The sequence below is a fragment of the Heterodontus francisci genome, chromosome 34 (genome assembly GCF_036365525.1).
Source record: "Heterodontus francisci isolate sHetFra1 chromosome 34, sHetFra1.hap1, whole genome shotgun sequence".
NCBI classification, from domain to species: domain Eukaryota; kingdom Metazoa; phylum Chordata; class Chondrichthyes; order Heterodontiformes; family Heterodontidae; genus Heterodontus; species Heterodontus francisci.
In genome coordinates, this window is record NC_090404.1 from 7,891,362 (window position 1) to 7,916,753 (window position 25,392).

Here is a 25,392-nt window from a genome sequence, read left to right on the forward strand (position 1 = left end):
ATGAATACAACAACACTGAGTCTCATTGAGAACAGAACACATGCGGTCTGAGCTGCCAGCTATCTGTAAAACTGTAACAGATCAGTGAGAGAAAACAGGGGCTCAACATAAAGGGATGGAAACAATTGCAAATAAGGAGTAGCTACTTATTTACTCATGAAGTTCAAACAACGATGAAACTCGAAGATACGTTTACATTATAGTCACGATTATCTCACACATTTCAAACAGAAAAACAGAAATGATGTCTATGATTTTCTCAGCTGCAGATTCGGAACCATAAACAGACGGCATTTTACTTTTGCAGTTTGTTTGGTAATTCAGAGATGCTAAAAAATGAGGAAAATCCAGGACGGTTAAAATTCAATTGATCACTTGACCTGTAAAAGAGGGATAAGAGAATGAAGCAGAGATTTCGTGGTCTGGGACATTTATCTCAGAGTTTATTTCATCTACGAAACTTTTAGAGATTAGTTCAACAGCTTCAGTCAACTTGAAGTGTGAGTGGATTGAATCTTCTCACCTTCACCAGAGTGACGGCAGCACTGTAGAAAATACTCAGGAAGAACAGGATGATGAATGTGGAAGCGGTTGACCAGATGTTGCCGCTCTCTTCCTCATTGTCTTCAATCCAGATGTGGTCTGATGAATCTACGGAGATGTAGGTGAGGAAATGTATTTATATTGTTTATTTATCCAGGATATAAGATGGTTATTTTGCATTCACAGTTCTCGTCCCTAAGCCATTATTTTATTTTCTAATTTAATTTTCAATGTGTATTTATTGCTAATTTAATCACGTTCAGCAATCTATCTCTGTTACTAACTCCACAGCAGTGCTTCCTTTATGATCCTCGTCCAAACAGGGTTGGAAAATATTCCATTTTCTTTCTTCAGTGTCAGGCACTATTTTATTTTGGATCAATTTCGTTCTATCATTAGGGACTTTATGGTTAGATATCGAGAGAGGTTTATTGATTGATATGAATTATTTCGAAGATGGGTTCAGGTAGTTACATATTTGGAGATTGTTGATGGTGCTGGGTAAGAGATTGGATGTGAGTTCCAATCTTGTTTGTTTACTTCTGCTGAAAGTGGTTGGGAAATCATTAATTTATCTCAGTTTCTAAGTGAGAATATTACTTCATTGTGATTTCAGGTCCAACATGTATGAAGGAAAGTGATGGAGACGGTGTCTGTTCAAATAATCCATTTGAATTCTGCTTTCGTCGAGAGGCTGGCATTTTTGTTTCTGCACTTTAGTGTTTGTGTATATGTGTATGAGTATTTTTTGCGTTGCAATACTCTGTGTTTGTGTCTCCGTGTGCGTGAATGTATATTAAAGTGTGACTTTATTTGTTTGTTTGCGTACCCGAGCATGAGTGTGTTAATGTTCTTGTTTATATGTAGATGGCTCTGTGTATGTGTCCATGTATGTTAATTTGTGTTAATGTACCAATGTGCATTGATGTTTGTATTCAAGTGCCCGCCTGTATGTGCGTGTAGTGTGTGTTGTGTCTATCTGTCCATGTGCCTGTATGAGCGTGTTAATATTTGTTTATATGTGTGTTTGTGTCCCCATCTGTTTGTGAATCTGTGTTTCTGTGTTGATAGATATGTTTATCTTTCCCTGTAAGTCAATGTGTATTCACGTGTCGTTGTTTTTAAGGGTCTGTTAATGTGCTAGTTTATGTCTTCTGGTCCCCCAAATGTGTGATAATGTGTGTTTTTATGTCTTGATGTCTACATTTATGTATTAATGCGTGTATTAATGTGTGATTATGTGTACACGTGTGTTAATGTATGTGTTTATGTACGTGTTTGTATATCCGTGTGTGTGTGTCAGTTTCGTATTGTTGGCGTTCATTTGTGTGAGAGTGAATGTGTTATTGCGTCCATTTATCTATGTGTTTGTGAGTACGGTAGAGTCTGTTTATGTGCGAGTACGTGCATCCATGTGTGCATATCAATGTGTGTCCTAGTGTGTGCTTTTATGGCTATGTATCTCTGTACGTGAGACTGTGCGAAGATAAGTGCTTATGTTTATGTTTGTACGTGTGACTGGAAGCCGTTAAATCAGAATTTGGGTCTGTTCGCGTGTGTAAGTGTATATGTGTGTGTTTGTGTCCGTGTGCCTGTGCTTTTTTGTTAATTTTTCAAAGTTCCACAGTGAACCAATAACCGGGTGTGGCCTTCACGGGTTATATTGCAGAGAATATTCTTCACCGTCTGTGTATAAATGTGTTCTGTGCGAGATGCAATATCACATCAGCTGAATGCATGAAGCAATACAACTGATGGGCCACAGAAACGTCAGAAACACAAGCGTAAAAAAACAGGAGGATTTTATCCCCAGTTAGATTTGGACTATTAACAGGGAAACGTTTAAAGATATTATGTTGCATGCATAGACATTTTGCAATATTATCCCCATGTGGAAAGCTTAAAATCTTCGCAGAGTGAGCTAGAAGCCGATTTTGAACTGATGGCAACTGAGTCCATCCAATAGAGAGCACTTGCCTTCCCATCTCTCTGCAGGGGGAGTGGGATTATAGTGGGTTAACAAGTGCCCTTCCTCCTTTCTCTGTTGTAGAAATTGGGGAGAGGGGCTACTGTCAGTCCATAATTGCCGTTGCCCTCTTTCTATTGAACACGTGGAGTTACAGTGGATTAACAGCTGCCCTTTTCCTGTTTCTGTTTATGAAGTGGAGGTACGGTGGGTTAATAAATTATCATTTGCCCTCGTTCTAATGGAGGACATGTGGTACACTTCGTATTTTTGTGTGGCCCTCACTTCAGTTCCCATGTGTGTAATGCTGCAACTTAAAACTGGCCCAATTCTGAAGGGATGGACAACACGAGAAGCAGGCACAGTGAGATCTAAATATGCTGAGCCTGTTTGCTAGAAAAGGCAAAGATAATATTTTCCCCCAACGGGAGAAAGGTTGCTGAAGTTACTCTATGGAATCCGATAATAAATCAGCTTTCCTCTGTCTCTAACCTCTAGTGTTTCTGAGCTGGAAGCACTGGTTCTTCAAGACTTGAAAATATCCTGCTTTAGATGAATAGATCTACGCTTAGAAAATCTGGGAAGCAAAATTAATTGAGCGGTTGTGTATTTAAATCGTGATTGGAGGAAACGGTCTTTATTTTTTTATTTAAGAATTGAAATGCAATCGAGAGATTCTCATTGACATGAATTGACAGTGTCCAACAGAGCAAGGGAAATGTTCATAAAACTCGGTTTACCACTGGATTTATTAACTGTTCTGTTGATGATCTTCAAGGGGATCGCTTCATGTCCCACCACACAGGAGTAAGAAGCGCCGCTGGCCCACTCCTCCGCTGCAATGGATAACAGGCTGTAGATGAAGTAGGAGCTATTGTCGTTCTCCGCCATCACCTCGGTGTTCTTGTAGTTTCCGGGATTCACCGACTTGTCATTGACGGTCCACTTGATGAAGATCTCCCGGGGGGAGAAACCTCTCACTAAGCAGGTGAGGGAGAGGAACTTCTGAACGGAGACGTCTTCTGCCGGGGACAGAAGGACAGACACGGATGGTTCCCGCAGATTTTTAACTGCAGAAAAATTATAATAAATGTCAATAAACTGGAGAATTCCAGAACCAATGAAACCGATGGTTAGATATGAGAGTAGTGGGCTTTGCGCTGAATTTTAATGGTTTTCCTTTTCCCCTCTGGGTTCAGCCCTGTTTTCCAGCCTGGAGCAGAGGCGGATGCAATCCTCCTCGCTGAGAACTTAAAGGATTAGACGGCAAAATTACATCGAATTTACAGCACAGAAACAGGCCATTCCCCCCAACTAGCCTGTGCTGGTGTTTATGCTGCCGCCGAACCTCTTCCCACCTTATTTCATCTCTTTCGATTACTTTCTCCATCATCTACTTATTGGGCTTCCACTTAAAAGCATCATCTATGATTTCAGAGAGTTTTGTTAATGAATTACAAGTAAATTCTCAGAATAATCCGTCAGACCACTTGATAGGAAGATTTGTCCCTTTCACAAACACCGGAAGTAGCACAACCTCTCACTTGTAGCTTCAATCTCACCGCTCACCTTCTTCCTTGTGGATGGAATCTCTGAGAGGAGTCGGCAGATCCTGATGGCTCACCACACTGTAGAACTCAACCCCACTCAGCCAGGATTGTGTCGAGATGTTTACAGTGCTGATCACACTGTCGGGATCCTCTCCGGGTTGGATGGCAACTTCTGATTTCAAAGGCTTCTTTTCTTGTGTCCAGGCCACGTTGACTCCATAAGGAGCATTAGACACGACGCAGGTTAAGGTCACCGTCGTCTCCAGTAAGACCTGTTCTATTGATGGTGGCAGTAGTTTAATTACTGGGTCACTGCAAGGGGAACGATCTGTGAAACAGAAATTAAAGTCAACCAAAGCTTCATCTTCAGAATTAGGACAGCAGTATTCACCCTTCCCTTTCTTCAGGAAAGTTTTAAAAAAATTTGTTTCAACAACAACGTTCATTGGAAGGGCAACGATTTGTAAAAGCTTCTGGGAGATCTAGGTTCATTCCCGCCGGATCGAATCTCCGCTGAATATAATGGCTCTGTCACCCAAGGGCATAAGCTAGACATGTAATATATTCAGGCTGAAAACGAGTGTGAAATAAATTCCCGAATTTTAGGCCCAACAGGAAACAAAGTTAATTTCTGGTGTCTTGTCACGATATTTGGGGAGTTGAAAATGTACCGGAACCAGTCAGAGGAGGGGTGAAGTGTCGGGGAAAATGCAGTTGCAAGGGGCCTTTTCTGGTGGAGAATAATTTGCAATAATGGTATAAGCTGGTTTGCTAATATCTGTCATGAGTGAGAACTCCTCGGATGTCAGTCTGGAGTCAGAAGGCGATCTGACCAGAGGGAAGTAATAGAAACATAGGAAAAAGAGTAGGTCATTCAGCCCCTCGAGCCTGTTCCGCTATTCAACCAGACGATAGCTGAACTGTACCTTAATGCCGTCTACCCATATGTAACCCTTAATACCCTTGCCTAACTTAAATCTATCAATCGCAACATTGAAAGTTTCAATTGATGCCAAGCCTCAACAGCGAGTTGGGGGAGAGAATTCCAGATGTTTACTACCCACTGTGTGAAGAGCTCCTTCCTGATATCATCCCTAAATGAACCTGATCCAATATGAAGGCTGTGCCCCTTGTTCTGGAGCCCACGCTAGAGGAAATATTTAGTTCCATCGACTCCATCAATTCCAGTAAATATCTTAAACAGCTCAACTAGATTCCCCTGTAATTTGCTGTACTCAAAGGGATGCTAGTTTGGTCTGTAAAACCTGTCCTCTTCATTTAACCCGTTCAGCCCCCGATCATTCAAATGAATTTGTTGTTGCGCCAGTTCCAGAACCAATATATTCTTCCTGAGCTCCGAAATCCAGACGTGAACACAGTTTTCTAAGTAGGGTAGATGCTGTTTCCACTTGATCCAGAGGCTGTGACGAGGAAATGCTTCCAGACACCTATTTCCGCTCCGAATATGATCAGCCAACTCAGGATAAACCTGATATCAAGGCCACCTCACTCACTATGTGACATCAAAGCTAAGGGAAATCTTCTTTGGTGACGTGATGACATGTTGAACAGTGAGCAATCCTAATTCGAAACTCACAATGGAATGAAGCAAAAAACCAACATGATGTTAAATTAGAAATTATTCTGTGCTTTATGCAAGTTCCAGTAAATTCCTGTCTTTGATTAACATCGGAGCGCAGACTGATCTGCAGCTTCCTCAGTTTGCGTTTCTTACCCTGAGATCCGGTGATGTTTCGGCTTTGGGTGACCCCTTGATGGGAGACCTGGCAGTTATAGACTGTGTTGGTGAACCATTCCTCAGTGGGGACTGTCAGCCGGCTGGTCGCTGAGTAGGTACCGTTCACTTCACAGGCGGGAGAGGTGACGAAGCCCGAATCCATGGGTTGTCCATCCTTCAACCAACTCACGGTTATTGACTCTGGATGGAAATCGATGATTGAACACACGACAGTTGCAAATCTGCTGCTTGTGATTTCTTCACTGGAACTCTGGGTGAGGATAACAGTTGGATGGACGATGTCACTTCTACCATCTTGAAGAAACACATGTTAGACATTTATTGCAGAAGAAATTAATAAGAAATGCAAACTGTTCTAATATCTTTATGGGTTCTTTGCTGTCAAGCTGACACTAACTGGAGTTTCCAAGGATCAAAACTTTGCACAGTGCTCGAAATCTGGTATAGCCAAGGCTCTACAGAAGATAATTATCTCTTCTGTTTTTCACAGTTTCCAAAACACTAACCTGGAATTTCTTTGATCCAGAGCGACTCTCCGCGTCGAACCTCGCAGTAGATTTTGCTGCTTCCCACCTCTGACTCGGTGATGGTTAACAGGCTGCTCAGGGTGTAGGTTCCCTTCTTGTTCAGCACTGACGGGTAAGTCTTCACTCCAGTGGTGATCGGCTCTTTATCTTTCTTCCAGGAAACGCTGGTGATTTCGGGGATGTAGTCCATCGCCAAACAGCCATAGGTCACGGAGCCACCGGTGTTGGGTTGTTCACAGGAGGAGATCAGGGCATAGAGGGTGGGGGGAGACGGTGTCTCTGGAAAAGAGCAGCAGATTGAGCAAGTTAGACTCTGTGATTCGTGCTTATTAAGTAATCAAACAAGGCGAAATTTGACTCCAGCTGGAAACTGATTCCAAATTTTCTCCGATTGAAACCTTCATCCGCATCTGAGCTTCAGTTCCATCATGTGGTGATCATCAGCTGTCGGTCACCTGGTCAGGAACACATCTCTCTTTATCTCTATCACATGACAAAAATAAGAACCTGTTGAAGTCATCTCAATAAATTACCTTTCACTGGATTGAAACAGAAGAGCAGAGAAGTTTCCCCGCTATTTCGACCAACATTTATTTCTTAACCAACAGCACTTTGGAAAAAAGTTATCTTGCCATTTAACTCAATGCCGTTTTTGGAAATTTGTTTTGTTCAAATTGTCTGCTGGGTTGCCCACAGCCGCCTGCAACAAAATAGGAACTACTCTTCAAAAGTGCCATCGTAATATGTGCTTATAAAATTCGTGAAAAACTCGAAACTTGACTACCAGGCAAAGTAATTCCATTATTTTCCCATCAAAATCTATAGTGGCGTTTGAGCTTCTTTGGGCTGTGAGACCGGATGTAAATGCTTTCGTGTAACTCCAGTATTGTACAACAGAAATGTTCGCAGTCTGAAAGGGACATTCTGTCCATCAGGCTGCTTTATCCCGAACAAATGCTAGAATATTATACCGTGGACATCCTTTAGCTCTTGAGCCACTGTTAAGGAACACTTTCCTCATTCCAACTATGTTCACATTAGATTCTTCCACATTATATCCACTGAGCACCTCTCTGTATCCTCCTTCTATCAGCTCTTAACATCTGCACGAAATCAGGCCATTCCATGATAGTAACATTCATCCATCTTTCGCTTTTAAGACGCTGCCCTAAAAGCTCTCTCGTTGACCAAGCTTTTGCTGAACAGAACTAGTATCGCCTTATATGACTCGTTGTCAGATTTTCGTTTTATTACGCACCTGTGAATCGTCTTGGGGCGTATTACTACGCTGAAATGCATACCGTTGTTGTGTTCCTGGGATACACCTGTTTAAATTCCAATCGGCTTAGTTTTCCTCACGCTACAACTCCGACTGCTAGATCTGGTAGTTACAATACATATAAACCAAGTCCTAACGTGTTCATAAAGGATGACCCAGAATTATAAAATACTACAAAATAATAGCAGAGAAGGATTCCTCCCCACTGTGGTTGACAGGGCCCTCGACCGTGTCTGATCTATTTCTCGCACTTCGGCTCTCATCCCCTTCCCCTCCTTCCTACAACTGTGACAGGGTTCCCCTTGTCCTCATTTTCCACCGTACCGGTCTCCATATGCAAAGGATCATCCTCTGCCATTTCTGCCACACTCTAGCGTGATGCCACCACAAAACACATCTTCCCTTCCCCTCCACTGTCAGCATTCCAAAGGTATTGTTCCCCCGCGACACCCTGGTCCACTCCTCCATCAGTCCCTTTCCCATGGTACCTTCTCATGAAATCGCAGGAGTTGTAATACCTGCCATTTTACCTCCTCCCTCCTCTCCATCCAAGGCCCAAAGAGTCCTTCCAGGTAAAGCAGCGATTTACTTGTACTTCTTTCAATTTACTATGCAGTACTCGCTGCTCACAAGGCGATCTCCTCTACATTGGGGAAACCAAACGCAGGTTGGGTGACCACTTTTCAGAACATTTCCATTCAGTCCTCAAGCATTATCCTGAGCTTCCGGTTGCTTGTCATTTTAATTCTCTACCTTGTTCCCATGCCCATAGTTCCGTCGTCTGCCTGTTGCAGTTAACATCAGTGCAAGCTCGAGCAACAGCACCTCATCTTTCGATTAGGCATTCTACGTCCTTCTGGACTCAATATTGAGTTCAATAATTTCAGGCCATAAGCCCCATTATTTTTGATTATTTGTTATTTTTTATGTTATTTATTTCGTTTTAATTTTATTTTGTATACAAATATATTCTTTTTAAAATATTTATTTATTTGTAATCATGTGCTAGTCTCTAACTTATTTTTCATGTTTTTGCCTTTGTATAGATCTGTTCATTAATCTGACATTAGCACCCTTTCTGAACTCATGCTTTACTTTCCGCTACAACTATTTAGCACTCCATTTGCATTCCGGTTCCTTGACACCTGCCATTTAATCCCTCCCCCCTCCATCCTGTCACAGTCCTTCCTTCTCGTCCCTCACCACCGCCTACCCCTTTCGCTTGCTCAAAAACTGTTACATTTCTATTTTTTCCAGTTCTGTTGAAAGGTCGCAGACCTGAAACGTTAACTCTGTTTCTCTCTGCGCAGATGTTGCCAGACCTACTGTGTATTTCCGGCACTTCCGGTTCTCATTTCAGAGTTCCAGCATCCGCAGTATTTTGCTCTTATTCAGGAGGACATAGACAGACAGGTGAATTGTATGTAACAGATATAATTTAATGCGGATACATGTGAAATGATGCACGTTTGGAGGAATAACATGAAACGTGAATGTACACTAAATGGGAGACTGTGGAAAAGCGGCAATGCCAATGAATTAGCAATCCAGAGGCCCATGCTAATGCCCTTGAGACATGGGTTCAAATCCCACCAAAGCAGCTTGTGGAATTTAAATTCCACTAACTGGTGCAGATCTGGATTTGAAAACTGGTCTCAGTAATGCTGTCATGAAACTTTCATCGATTGTCGGAAAAGCCCAGCTGGTTCACTAATGTCCTTTAGAGAAGGAAATCTGCTGTTCTGACTAGGTCTGGCCTACATTGACTCCAGCTCCACAGTGAAGCCCACATCCCATGAAAGAATAAAACAATACTATTTTGAAGGCTAGTAAGAGAACTCGGGTGCATATTCACATTTTTTGAAGACGGTCTTGTAAACAGGATTGAATACAGAAACAAGGAATTCATGGTAAAGCTTTGTGAATCACTAATTAGGCTGGAACATTTTTGCACAATTCTGGCCACCACACTTTAGGAATGATTGCAAGCTCTTGGGGAGAGTACAGAAGAGGTTTGCCAGGATAAGGTCAAGACTGAGGGAGTTCAGTTATGTGGAGAGATCATACAAGCCGAATTGTTCTCCTTAGTGCAGTGAAAGTTAAGCGGTTACTGAAGAGTTATATTCAAAGTGATGGGAGGTTTTGATAAGGAGAATCTTTTTCCTCTGGCAAGTGGGACGTTAACAAGAGGTTGCAGATTTGAAATAATTGGCAAAATAATTTGGACGATCCAGTGTGGTGCTGAAATAGGTCTCTTTTCAAACAGAGGGTGTTTATCATAGAACCATTGAGTTGGTTACAGCACAAAAAGGAGACCATTCAACCCGTCATGTCCATGCTGGCTCTCTAAAAGAGCGTCTGGAATGCCCAAGGCAACTGGAGATGTCCTGGAAGGCGACTAATCAACATGATTATAAGAAAATGCTGGCTTGTGGAATTATTTTGGAGAGAACTTTCAGAGCCGACACAGGCATAAAGGGCCGAATCACCACATTCTGTGCTATACAATTCTATGATTTACACTATTCAGTAAAATCAGATCTTCCCAATTTAATGGAATGAAAGCCTTAATAATTTTGAACATGTCTTTCAGTTCTATTGTTATTGCTTGTTATAATGAACAAGGAGTTTTAAACAAAAGGATCTGATGAATTTGGCACATATTAGTCAAGAGGATACTGCGACAGACCTGAACCTTATTGTAAATGACACTGCTTGCAGGCTGACGCTATCACTTTAAATAGTCCACAGAAATGTAGTTTAGCGACTTTGTGCTTTTTGTTGTGACCCAGTTTAATAACTGCATCTCACCCGAGTTTATCACTGCCTCTTACCATTTACAAATAATTAAATGACATGATGGTTTTAAGCATCAGGTGATCATGATGGTTATTTGGAGCGGGAGTCTCGACTCTTTTCCATTTAAGTCGTCAAAATAACTTCCAGTCTCCCATAAAATCAGAGCAGACGCTGCTTTCCGGAGCGTTACAGTCACTTCATGAAACTGTTTGTACTGAAAGTGCGTTCAAGATCAGGCCAGTCTCATTCATTGATTATCTGAGACTTAAATGTTTAAAGATACTTAATTCATGAAAAATTGGGCATGAAAGAATGTTGACAGCAATTAATGCACGGCGCTTCTTCTGGATAATGGAAGAATTTAGTATTAAATTCTGGCTCGAGAACTCACAATTTATTAGTTAGATTCAGATGAAAGTTCCTTGAACATTGCGGGGTAAACACTCGCTGGTCAGCTGCCGGACAGTTGAGATATAGAGTAAAGATCACTTTGTACGGCCCTGTCATGCGTTGTAAGGTCTAACATAGCAAGGGTTGGATTCCGAGGAAAGTCACGTCTACAGGGAACTGCCGAACGTTTCAAGTCAGGTGCAGCACTGGTTTGATATAAAAAAAAGCTCCCTCAAGACTGTCCCATTAAATATGTCCAGGGCAGGTTCAACTAAGTTTAATTTCTCCCTCTACACTGTCCCATCGAATAATCATAGAACAGTCGTAGGACAGTTACAGCACGGATGAAAAATAGACTAAAGCTCTCTCTACATTGTCGAATCAAACTCTCCCACGGTAGACACAGTACTGGTTGCAAACTAACCAAAGCTCCCCCTAAGGTCTGTCTGTCATGTTTCGGAACTTTTATTTCTAATTGTCACAAAATGGCTTACGGGTCTCATTTCTCAAGCACCTCGTCAAACGTAAAGCCAAACGTTCACATGTGTCACAGATACAAACGGCTTAAATAGATGTGTCAAATTGCACTCCCTGAAATACAGAAGAATGAACCAGAATATTTACAATCAGTCGGGGGAGGAATCCTGATCCCGACACAGTCAGCAGGTGCACAAAAACACAACAGACCTAAATGGGGGAACAATCGGGCTCTCAGCAGATAGATCTGTTCAATCTGTCAATTTCAATGAAGCTGGTTCATTCTAATTTATCAATTGTCAAATTGCGTCAATTCCATGTCTGTCACTTCTTTGAAATTAAACTGATATTCATTTCAAAAATTCCTTCGACTTCCAACTATTTCTCCCTGTTTGTCTGTATTCTTGAAATCTATAATAATAATAAAATCTGTGTAATATTTAGTTCCCCAGAAAATTAGGACATCAAATATAACAATTCAGGGTAATTTGATGTCGGTAACAGGGACTCAGTGTTACGATGACACGTGATATTTAAAGAATCCGAAGGCAATTACATTAAAAACCGATTACCCACTGGTTTGGTATAATTTCATAGTTAAACATAACGAGTAAAATCATTGAGAAGCTAATTCATTGAAATCTGTGTCGGCACCTTATCGAGCTGAGCACAGCCGAGTAAGAAATGTATTGTTTTCGAAACTCATTCTGTCCAACCTTTGAGATATCGCACGAACTGTAATTTTTGTCAGCACACTACTCAATTTTGGGAGGTCACATGTTTAATGAATTAGCACTGTTATTATATGTTAAGATTCGTGTTAGCTGATTTAACTGTAATATCATAATATGAGTAAATATTTATTCTAGACCTGTTTCTGACCAGCACTTTGTGAAATAATAAATGATTAATATGACATTTAATAATATTAAATAAGACATATGATTGGATGAAAACATTCATAAATCTATATTTTACTTAAATCTAATCATATTTCATTAACTTAAAGTGAAGAACACCTTCTACTGCCCTGCTTTTTATCTACACAATTGTAAAATATGCATGTTTCTGAACACATTGATATATCATAAACTCAGTCTATTCTCAGCGATTATTTCACACGATGGATTTAACAACGGAATATTTTAAATAGTTCCAAATCTGGCCGGGATCACAGCGCGCTAACTGCTGATGGGCTGTAAGTTCGTCTATTTGCCTGCAGAACTCTCGAGTTTATATATTGTCCAAATAGTAATTATATAAAAATATTTAAAAACAAACACCCGGGCAGTTTGCGATCAGTAACAGTGCTGCCGCTATTGAATAACAGAGACACTTTTTATATATTTTACCCCGTCATTCACACAAGCCTTGTAAATTAATTATGAATTATATTATGTTATTTATTGAAGAAGTTCCAAAATAATCATTAAAACTGGACGAGAACATTTCATTCAGATTATCTACCACACTGAAATTTAAAGAGCAAATTAAGTCGGGACTGTGCTGTTAAATTTAATATTTAATAAGAATTAAGCATAACTCTCAGATATAATCTGTCCTTTGTATTAAATCTAACCTGTGCGCAGCACAGCTACGGGAGACAGGATGTTGTCATTGAATTCAAAGCTAACATGAATCTTTTGTAATTAAATGTATCTGCTTGAATTTCAAGGTGTTATTGTCCGTCGCCAGCCTTATGCAGTCTGCAACTTTCTTCAATTCAAATATAAACATGTGAACAATCATTTGACTGCCAGCGACTTCTACCTCTCAGAAAAAACGTTCAAGATTATATGAGTGATAATTATCTCGCTATCCAACAACTATCCAAAGACATTGAATGAAGAACGTGGTTTCGGCTGCACACAAAGAATGTAATAACCAGACATTGACAAACTGCAATTGACAACTCCTATGTAAGATATACGTAAATTCAAACTGTCCTTCTTCTGTTTTAATCAGGGATACAACAATTCATTCAAAACCGATCATCAAATCGAACACAGCGGTAGAATCGATATGTTCTTACTGAAATCATTTCAGGCATAATTAAAAATTGCCTCCAGCCTATAAAAATTCCCGGTCCCATTAATTTTGCGCAGGGCAGAGCAGAATTGTGAAAGGCGATTAATGAATAATGAATTGATATGAATATTAAGGCATATTTTGGTGAATAGCGTGAGATATTGCCGCAATATAATTGCTTGAATTACATTAGCTTTAATCTCTAATCTACAAAATTGGCACTGATGTAGTTTGCAATTGCAGCAACATTTCACGTACTGAATGAGCGTGGTTAACCATGGCTTCATAGTTTAATCTGCAATTATCGCTTAAATAAATAAAACATTATAATCTCTTTTAACTTTTGTTTTACTTTCTGAAACCTGTCAATGTTCTACTGTCTTTCAAATGGTTTTAAACATGATCAGAAACCGGCAGACGCCGCTGTCACCGAGGTTAGACAATGCAGAAACGCCAAATAGTTTCACACATTGCACTTCTTCAAAGTAATCCAGACACACACTCTCCTCAGCAGGTAAACAAGCAATCACATCACTGGGGGGCTGAATCCCGCCTCAGTACGCTTCACAGAGAAGCAGCTCAATTCTACAAACCCTTTCAGCAGAATCAAATGTAAGATTGCAAAAAAAAATCTCAACACAGGATCCACAGAACCCACCTGTTTCTGAAGGAATTAATTGCTATATTTGCCAGATATATAAAATAATGGCAACAGAATTGTTCGTAGAAGAAACATGTTTAATAAATTGATATTGCATATTTTAGTAATACTGGCTGATATTACGAAATTATAATGTGAATTTATATTAAATTAAATCTGAGCGAACCTGTAAATTTGTTATTTTAGTGGTTCTTAATTACATCAAAATCGTGTTATATATGAGCGCATGCGCGCATTAAATTAATATATTACAATTTAATTATCACAAATAAAAATAGATCAAAATACCGTGAGGTTATCTTTGATCGCTGAGGCTTTCTGCCTATAATCTTACTTCAAACATATTTAAACGCTTATTGTTTGTGTTTGATCAGAAAACCTTGAGCAACTAGATGTCACCAAGATTAAAAATTGCAGAAATTTCAAACAGCTTAAAGTACGTTAGGTATTTAAAGTAGCCCAGACACACAGTCCCATCAGCAAATAAACACCACATCAAATCAATCAGGCGCTGAATCCCTCAAATTAAATTCTCTAATCCCGTTGCAGCAAATGAAATGAAACCATTGCAACAAATCTCAATGGGGAATCCAGTGAAACCACATTTCAGTGAAGGAATGTATCATTAACATAAGCAGAAATATAAAATAAAAACACAAATAAACCAGTTGCTGAATGAGTTTATGTTTTTTTACCTGCAGTCACCGTCACCATGGTCCCTTGTCCCCAGAACTCATGATAGTACGAACTATCCATACCCACGAGAATACCACAGTGACACGAACCCGTACAAATACTGCACTCAGTCTCTGTCCAGTACTGTCTCTCAACATTCACTTCAAATAGAAATTCCCTTCTGATCCAGCACAGAATATATCCAAAAGTTTACACCATTCAGTAGGAAGCGAACACAGATCCAAGTAACTCCCTACAAGTAACAGTCACATTGAAACCAACATTTGTTGCAGCGCGGAAGAAGGCCATTCGGCCCATCGTGTCGGCACTGGCTCTCTGAAAGAGCAATTCCCTCAGTCCCAGTCCCTGCCTTAGCCCCATATCCTTGCACATTCTTCCTTTCCATAGAACTATGAATGCTTCAATTGAACCTGCCTCCACTACTTTCTCAGGCAGCGCATTCCAGATCTTAACCACTCGCTGCAATTACTGACACTGTTAACATAAATATCAGCACGGCCAAAATTACTCATCAATACTTCGGTCAGTGTCTTAGATTTGCACCATTGAATTTTCACTGTGTTAGTTTAGTACCAGACGGGAGAAGGTCTGGTTCTGAACACTACTGTTAATATGGTATTTAGCAAGTACTGACCGTCAGGTTATAATAGAATATCTCGAATTCCCCCATGATCTGTTCTTGTGCGGGTCCAGCCCTGGTTTCTCTCGCTGTGGGACTCCAAAACAGTAATAGATGGCGGTGTCTTCTGTCTTCAGGTTCTTCATGTCCAAAGCGAAGGTGTTGTTTGAAGTGTCTTTGGATGCGGTAAATCGATTTTGAATCCCTGGTGCGTAAGCATCTCTGGATGAACTATAGTAATAAACTAACCACTCCAGCCCCTGCCCGGGAACCTGTCGGACCCAATACATATTGAAGCTGCCTAGACTGAACCCGCTGGTTTTACAGGTCAGTTTCAGGGCGCCTCCGGGTCTCCCGGTCTCTGCCTCTGGCTGAGTCAACACGGCATCCGAATGGACACCTGTCAAAAATATCAAAAAACCCGAGGATTAATCCTGGTGAAATGATTCCTGACTCTGTAACATTCCAGAGAGAGAGTCTAACACTGAGACAGTAACAGTGAGAGAATCAGGCAATAAAAACTACTCACGGGATAAGAAAACCAGCAACAGACTGAGAGAAATCGCCGACCTCATCTTTCTGGCAATTCGGGGAAAATGGTTCTGGTAAGAACTCACTGAGCAAACCCACTCCCGGACTATTGTATTGCGGTTCCAGTGACCGGCATTTAAATACCCGGCAGAAGGGGGCGAGGTTACAGGCGCCGCCTATTGATCCCTGATACCGGCGGTTATCGGATCCACGTCCCACCTCCACATCACTAACAGAATGGACTCATCTATTTACACTGGGATATTATTAAATGTGAACTTTTTATCTGTATCCAGGGATAGTTATTTGACAGAATGGTTTCAATGCAATGTGTTACAGAGTACTAAATGGAGATATTGAAATTGAGAATGTGTTCAGCAATAAATAATTACATTGTGGACTGTGAATTAAATCCCTTTATTTCCTCAACTCTTCTCGGAGGATGTGAATATCTAAGATTAAATTATGGTATCAGGGTCTAAAGCGACTGCTAGTATGTGCTCTGTTTCTCTCGCTATCAATACCTTCAATCTGTACCAATAAATTATCCCGGAAAATAAGAATTATCAATTTATGTGACTAAATGCGGGATATTAGGAAAGTGATTGCATTCGCATTGTGAATGGCTGCAATTACACGATTTAGGACCAGAACTGAATATAAGTTCCTCACTAATTACAATTGTGTGTCTGTGTGTGTGTGTGTGTGTCTGTCTGTCTGTCTGTGTGTGTCCATGTCTCGAATTGCTCCTGTCTATGTGACCCGAAGCTACTCCTTTGAAAATTAGCTGTGAAAGTTGTCCGTTTGCCTGATAATTAAGGAGTGAGTTGACGGAGACACATCAAATTCAGATCAGTTTTTGAAAAAGAGAAGCCAGTGAATCAGAACCGACACGGTGATCAACAAACTATCCACTTGCACCCAAATCATTGCAGCTAACTTTAATAGGGACAGACTGTTTAACATACACCAGCAGCAGAAACTCTACTCTTAGCGACAGAGTATGACAAGAATAAACCTTTTATCTGCTGTGGAAACGGATTGCAAACTGATCATTTCTGTACCCATTGGTATCCTGTCGATGAGAGGGCTGGATATGCAATCCAAATAATCATAAATATTTGCACTGTACACAGCTGTTATCAGTAATAAAGGAGTCTTTAGTTTGAATGTGATACACAGCTCTGTGAGAAAATTCAAGGAAATGCAGCGGATTCAAGGCAATTCCACCTATTTATTTATTTACTTTGAAATTCTCAGTATCACAATACGGTGTGCCTGGGGTCATTAAACTCTCTCTCTCTAGAACTTTATGCACTACAAAATAAATTGTCTTAGTTATCTAGAATTACATTTAATTGTCATGTGGGTCAATTTATTATTTTGCGGTCCCATTTTATCATATTATGAGCACTGAATTTACCAAAAATCATTGTCTAGATGTGTTACCTCGTAAAATGCGTCCTTTCTTGTAAGAGCGCTGCTAAATAGGTTAATGTACAAATAGTTAAGTCCCATCTTTGTCCATTCATATTCACGCTAATCTGCCCCCACACATTATTTGGCAGCAACCCAGCCGATTGCCGTTCGGGAGGCTCGAACGCCCAGTGTCATTTACAGGAAGCATGTGGGGGTTCTGTGCAGTAAATCAAAGATCTGTTTCCTCACTACTTACCGCTTGGCTGAAAGCCAACTTCAAACCCTTAACATTGTCAAAGAGGCCTATTCATAAACATATCTACCCAGCAACAATACTGGAGTCAATTTTATTTTTCCGTCTCTCAGGAAATGAAATATATCCAGCGTCCCTGTTAGCGGCAACAGTCCACTCGAGGATCTGACCAGCAAGTCATAATATTGTAATAGATAGATAGACAGATAGATAGATAGATAGATAGATAGATAGATAGATAGATAGATAGATAGATAGATAGATAGATAGATAGATAGATAGATAGATAGATAGATAATCAGACAGAGAGGGCCTCAGAGAGAGTATACATTCTGAAATACATACATCTGCTTCTTTGTGTGGATGGAGGAATGGCTGCAGAGTTGCCAGAATTAATGGATAGTTGGATGTCTGAATGTTTTGTTTAAAGAACCGCAGAATGGATTGATGGATGAATTGATGGACATGGATCGATGGGCCTGAAAGATGCTGTTCTACATTCTCATCACTGTGATTGACTATTCCTAACACGAAGCCGCCCCTTTATTCCATTTGTATCAGCCTGACGCCTTCAGTCCTTCCTGATTTTCCAGTTCATTTAATTCTCGAGGATATCCAGAACAATTTAGCTCCATTCACCAAGAGAAGCCCAGAAATATCCCTGCAGTATTGATGATCCTTTTCTGTTGCTGTTAAATTGTCGTCTCAAAGATATAAAGGGAGAATATGACAGGGTTGAGGAGGGACGATTGTAATATTTCTGAACACGCATTCCTTTCCTGTACATCAAAGCACTCAACATATGCTCACTTAAATTACTTCAGTCACAGTAGAACAGGTTTGTGGGTCCTTAGGTGACTGAATATCCAATTCTGGATCTGCCACAGGTGGGGCAGGTGGTGTTTGGTGAAGCGAGTGAAAGGGATGCTCGAAATTCCTTCCGCTGTTTGCACTTGGGCACTGCCTGGGCATGTCGACGTTGTTAAAATTGTCTGGCAGCTTTGCGGATGCTTCTTCTCTATTTTGGATGGTCTCGGGCAAGAGATTCCCATGCATCAGTGGAGATTTCACCTTTTTTTAGGAGGGTTTAAGAATATCCTTGTAGTGTTTCCTCTGCCCTCCTGGTAGCCTCTTGCCTTAACGGAACTCGGGGTAGAAGGTTTGTTTTGGGAGTCTTGCGTTGGGCATGCTGAGCATGTGGCCCGCCCAACGTAACTGATGTTAGTCTGAGAGAGGACACTGATGTTGAACTGCCTGTCCTGCCACTGAATTTGCAAGATCTTGCTGAGACTCCATTGGTGATATCTCTCCAGGGCTTTGAGATGTCTGCTGTGCAGTGTCCATGTTTCCAATGCATACAGGGGAGCAAGTAAAACGGCGGCTCTGTAGATCATGAGCTTGATGCCACATTTGAGGCCTTTGTCATCAAACACTCTTTTCCACAGATGACCGAAGGCTGCGCGGGCACACTAGAGATGATGCTGAGTTTCATTGTCGATGTCTGCCCTTCCTCACAGGAGGTTCCCAAGGTATAAGAAGTGATCCACATTGTCCAGTGGTTTCCCATGGATCGTGATAGTCAGTGGGCCCTGTTGCACTGTGGGAGCACGTTGGTAGAGGACCTTTGTCTTCCGAATGTTTAGCTTAAAGCCCATTCTTTCATAAGCCCTCGTGAATGCATCAACGAGGGTTTGAAGCTCGGCCTCTGAGTGTGCACATACGTAAGCATCGTCATCTTCCTGAAATTCGATGACAGAGATTAGAATGGCCTTGGTTCTGAACTGGAGGCTACGTAGGTTTGATAGTTTCCCTCTCGTCCTGTAGAGCAGATGTACTCCAGCAAGGAGTTTCAAAGAGATGAAGTGGTGTTTGTCGTCGAGTCATAGAGATACACAGCCCAGAATCAGGCCCTTCGGCCCTTCGTGCCCGTGCTGGCCATCAAGCTTTCTAATCCCATTTTCCAGCACTTGGCCCGTAGCCTTGTATGCTATGACGTTTCAAGTGCTCATCTAAATACTTTTGAAATGTTGTGAGGGTTCCTACCTCTACCACCCCTTCAGGCAATGTGTTCCAGATTCCAGCCACCCTCTGGGTGAAAAAAGTTTTCCTCAAATCTCCTCTAAACCTCCTGCCCCTTATCTTAAATCTATGCCAGCTGGTTATTGACCCCTCCGCTAAGAGGAAAGGTTTCTTCCAATATACCCTATCTGTGCCCCTCATAATTTTGTATGCCTCAGTCAGATCCCCCCTCAGCCTTGTCTGCGCTAAGGAAAACAATCCTAGCCTGTCCAGTCTCTCTTCATAGCTGAAATGCTCCAGCCCAGGCAACATCCTGGTGTATCACCACTGTATCCTCTCCATTGCAATCACATCCTTCCTATAGTATGGCGACCAGAACTGTCCACTGTGGCCTAACTAGCATTTTATACAGCTCCATCATAACCTCCCTACTCTTATATTCTATCTCTCGGTTAATAAAGGCAGGTATCCCATATGCCTTCCGAACCACCTTATCCAGCTGTGCTGCTGCCTTCAGTGATCTATGGGCAAGTACACCAAGGTCCCTCTGACCCTCTGTACTTCCTAGGGTCTCACCACCCATTGTATATTCCCTTGACTTGTTAGTCCTCCCGAAATGCATCACCTCACACTTCTCAGGATTAATTTCCATTTGCCACTGCTCTGCCCATCTTACCAGCCCATCTATATAATCCTGTAATCTAAGGCTTTCCTCCTCACTATTTACGACACCACCAATATTCGTGTCATCTGCGAAACACCTCCTAAATTCACGTCTAAATCATGAATATACACTACAACAGCAAGGGTCCCAGCACAGATCCCTGCCGTACATCACTGGTCACAGGCTTCCAATCGCAAAAACAACCATCGACCATTACCCTCTGCCTCCTGACACTAAGCCAATTTTGGATCCAATTTGCCAAATTGCCCTGGATCCCATGGGCTCTTACCTTCTTAACCAATCTCCCATGTGGGACCGTATCAAAAGCCTTACTGAAGTCCATGTAGATTACATCAACTGCTTTACCGTCATCTACACACCTAGTCACCTCCTCGAAAAATTCAATCGGTTTGTTAGACATGATCTCCGTCTGACAAAGCCATGCTGACTATCCTTGATTAATCCCTGCCTCTCCAAGTGGAGATTATTCCTGTCCCTCAAATTTTTTCCAATAGTTTCCCTACCACTGATGTTAGACTCACTGGCCTGTAATTTCCTGATTTATCCCTGCTACCCTTCTTGAATAATGCTACCACATTCGCTGTCCTCCAGTCCCTTGCCACTTCTCCTGTGGCCAGAGAGGATTTGAAAATTCGTGTCAGAGCCCCTGCTATCTCCTCCCCTGCCTCAGATAACAGCCTGGGATACATCTCAGCTGGGCCTGCGGATGTATCCACTTTTAAGCCCGCTAAAACCGCTAATACTTCCTCCCTTTCAATGCTAATTTGTTCAAGTATATCACAATCCCCCTCTCTGATCTCTACACCTACATCATCCTTCTCCATAGTGCTCACAGATGTAAAGTAATCACTTAAAACCTCACCTACGCCATCCGGCTCCACACCCAGATTATCACTTTGGTCTCTAATGGGCTCTACTCTTTCCCTGGTTATCCTTTTGCCCTTAATATACTTATAAAAACGCCTTGGGATTTTCCTTTATATTGCCCGCCAGTGTTTTTTCATGCCCCCTGTTGGCTCTCCTAATTACTTTTTTTGTACCCCCCCCCCCACCCCCCGCCCCACCCACACACACACAGACACACACACACTTTCTATACTCCTCTGAGACCTCCGCTGTTTTCAGCACATATCTTTGTCTAACATTATTTCTCATTCTGATCCTATTTGATGTTTGCCTTCATCTCATCTGCCTTCCAATTTCGCTTACTACTTTTCTACTTCCTGTTATCAGCTTTGCTTCCCTCCAATTTGAGCCCCCTCTTAGGTTTCCAACCCCTGATAATGTAGTTTAAACCCTCAGAAACAACACTAGCAGATTTCCCTGAGGATATTAGTTCCAGTCCAGCTAAGGTGCAACCTGCCCACCTTGTACAGGTCTCACTGCCTCCAACAGATCCCAATGCTTCAGAAATCTGATGCCCTCTCTCCGACACCAATTCTCCAGCCATGTGTTCAATCGCTTAATCTTCCTATTCCTATGATCACTAGCACGAGGCACTGGAAGTAATCCTGAGATTACTGCTTTTGAGGTCCTGCTTTTTAATTTCTTTCTTAACTCTTTAAACTCTATTTTCAGGACCTCATCCCCTTCTTACCTATGTCGTTGGTACCAACGTGGGCCACGGCCTCTGGCGTTTTACCCTCCGCCAGAAGAATGTCCTGCGGCAGGTCTGTGACATCCTTGACCCTGGCACTAGCGAGGCAACATATCATCCTGGTGTCACGTCTGCGGCCGCAGAAACGCCTGTCTGTTCTTCTAACTAACGAATCGCCTATCACTATTGCCCTTCAGCCTTCCTACCTCACCTTCTGTTGCAGCTGAGCCACCCGTGGTGCCACGGACTTGGTTCTTGCTGCACTCCTCTGAGCAACCATCATGTTCACCCATATACAAAATGGAAAACCGGTTGGCAAGCGAGATTAATTCAGGTGACTCCTGCACTAGCGGCCTGTTTTCGTAGACTATTTGGCGGTCATCCATTCCCTCACTGCCTGCACATTCTTAACGTGCGGTGCGACCACCTCCCTAAATATGCTATCCACGGAGTTTTCCACCTTGCAGATGCACCATAGTAACTCCAGCCGCCGCTCGTGTTCTGAAACACAGAGTTAAGCTACTGCAGTTGATGACTCTTCCTGCAGATGTGTTTGTCATTAATTCCCATTGGATAGCGGGTTTGATCAGAGATACTGACGATCACAACATAAAGTACCGGACTGAGGAGCCAGTCACACAGTGAGTGCAGTCCATGGTGTGAGGAAATTACAGGTTCCGAATAGTTCACTTCACTGAGTGTTTATTTATTTTATGCTGCTGTGTGTCGAATCACCAAGAGCATTAACACCTGGCAAGCGTTTACATTGACGTTTGCATACTGTGCGGTAATAATGCACACATTCTAAAAGAATGAGTTTGCAATTACTCTAAAATAACTTTCAGTGGCGATTTCCACACATGAACCAAATGAAATCTTCACCTTGTGTTCATCAAACCGGAACCACCGTCAACCACCTCAGTCTGATTGGTGACAATGAGTGAAATAAACAGAACATCTTCATATACACACCAACCAATGTTTTGTCACTTTGAAATAATATCTTACCGCCCTCACCCGACTGTGTTGGCAATTTCTCGGAGGGGAATATGAGGCCCCTTCCACAAATATCTGCTGAAACCGTTAGAATCGTGTCTGCCTGAACTTTTCTAAGAGATGATGTTGGAACCAGTCAGGAACAGGTCAATCTGTCGATTAAAGGGATAATTTCATTTAAAATTGGTTCTGGCAAAATAAAGCTGTACTTTTATCGTGATCCTGTGGAAGTTTAGTTTCATTCAGTGAGTGATACACACTTCTGGCATATATACTTTCCACATTAGCAAATATTTATTTTTGTGTGAGTTAGGTGGCTCCATTAAAATATTAACTACGACACCAGCACTTGATGGGTTAAAGATGGGCAGAATTTGAGCGGTAGTACTAAATAGTTGGGAACACATTGGTCACCCTGCTTGAATTACATGGAATTTAATACCCGGTGGGGTGTATAACAGGCAACTCATTCGCTATCACTGTGCGCCCATCCCCACTCCACACCCCCAACCCCCAACCCCACCCACGCATTCTGTGCGACCGCTTGTTAGGAATGATCAGTAATGTTGAATTGTAGCATGCAACTGTGATTAATGGGTGAACAAGGTCAAATCCAGAAGCAGATAGAAGAGATAAAGGTCTCAGAGGACTTGCAGGTGGTGGTGTTCCCATGCACCTGCTACCTTTCTCCTTCTCGGTGGTAGATTTTGCGAATTTTGAGGTGCTGTCAAAGATCACTTGTCGATTTTCTGCAGTGCATCTTGGAGAAAGTACACACGGCTGCCACTGTGCGCTGATGGTGGAAAGAGTGAATGTTTAAAGTGGTGCATGGGGTGCCAATCAAGCGGGCTCTTTGTCCTGAATGGTGTCGAGCTTCCTGAGTGTTGTTGGAGCTGCACCCATCCAGGCAAGTGGAGAGTATTCCATCACACTCCTGACTTGTGCCGTATTGGTGATGGATATGCTTTGCAGTACGAGGAAGTCATCACAGAATATCCCAAATACCCAGGCTCTGACCTGCTCTTGGAGCCACAGTATTTTTTTTTATTCTTTCATGGGATGCGGACATCACTGGAAAGGCCGTCATTTGTTGCCCATCCCTAATTGCTCTTAACAACTGAGTGGCTTGCTAGGCCATTTCAGAAGGCAGTTAAGAGTCAACCACATTGCTGTGAGTCTGGAATCACATGTAGGCCAGACCAGGTAAGGACGGCAGATTTCCTTCCCTGAAGGACATTCGTGAACCAGGACGGTTTTTACGATAATCGATGATAATTTTCAGGCACCATTACTGAGGCTAGCTTTCAATTCCAGGTTTTTATAAATTAAATCATTTTATTAATTAATTAAATTTGAATTCCACGGGCTGCAGTGTCGGTTTTGAACCCGTATCCTCAGAGCCTGGACCTCGAGATTATTAATTCAGCAATATGGTCAATGGTCAACGGTGAGCCCCAGGATACTGATGGTGAGTGATATGTCGACAATAATGCTTTGAATGTCAGAGGGAAATAGTGGAATTTTTATCTTGGAATTGGTCATTGCCTGGCACTTCTGTGAAGTGAATGTCACTTGCCACTTGTCAGTCCAAGCTTGAATGTTGTTCAGGTCTTGCTGCATGCGGGCCCGGAATTCTTTATTATCTGAGGCAAAATACTATGGATGCTGGAAATGTGGAAATCGTTAACATGAGTTCCTAAATGTTTCTCTCTCCATAGATGCTGCCTGACCTGGCCAGCATTTTAATATTCTGTTTTTATGTTATTTTCTGAGGAGTTGGAAATGGAACAGAACGCTAAGCGACATGCCCACTTCTGACCTTATGGAGCAGTGATGAAGCAGTTGAATGGTCATTAATGAAGCAGTTGAAGATTGTTGGGACACTAGGACACTATCCTGAGGAACTCCTGCCGCAATGTCCTGCAGCTGAGATGATTGGTCTCCAACAACCAAAACCATCAGCCTTTGTGCGAGGTGTGACTCCAACCAGTAGAGAGTTTTTCCCCTGATTCCCAATGGCTCCAGTTTTGCGAGGGCTCCTTCATGCCATACTCATTCAAATGCCGCCTTGGTTATAACGTCAGTCACTCTCACCTCACCGTCTCCACACCACTATCGCTCCACCATGGAATCATTCCGGATTATAACTGAATCGGCTTTGATGGAAATGTTTTTCTTTTAATGATAAAATGCACTCTCTCCACGATATTAAATATATGTGGTTTAAAAATACATCTAGAATATGAAGAAATAAAAGTCGCAGGTAGAATATGGCAACTGGATCCTGTTCTGTTATTAAAGCAAGAAATTCCTGGCGGTGTCAGCAAACGCTTGCACAGAGCAGAACGAAATATCGATTCACAACTTTAAGGGGAAAGCAGCTGATTGAGAAGCGGAAAGGACAGTTTAACCGGTAGATTGATTCTGTGATGGATCTGTCTGTCCGATTGGATTCTGCAGTTTGTTTTCTCGGCCGCTCCTGGAAACAGTTGGGTGACAGTTTGATCCAAGGTTAATTTGGTTTCCTCCAGGTGTGTATTTGAGCGCCTGACAGCGCGCTGCACATTGTGGCTGCATCTGCCCGCGATTCTACACAAA

General features: G+C 42.0%; 1 gene segment (V, D, J or C); it reads right to left on the reverse strand.

Annotated features, from left to right (window-relative positions):
- Positions 1–3,155: 3,155 nt before the first annotated feature.
- Positions 3,156–15,922, reverse strand: LOC137348995 (Ig heavy chain C region-like). The segment is given in 7 exon segments: positions 3,156–3,579; positions 4,079–4,387; positions 5,795–6,112; positions 6,325–6,624; positions 14,675–14,728; positions 15,389–15,694; positions 15,824–15,922. Coding segments are annotated over 7 exon segments (1,725 nt in total).
- Positions 15,923–25,392: the final 9,470 nt, after the last annotated feature.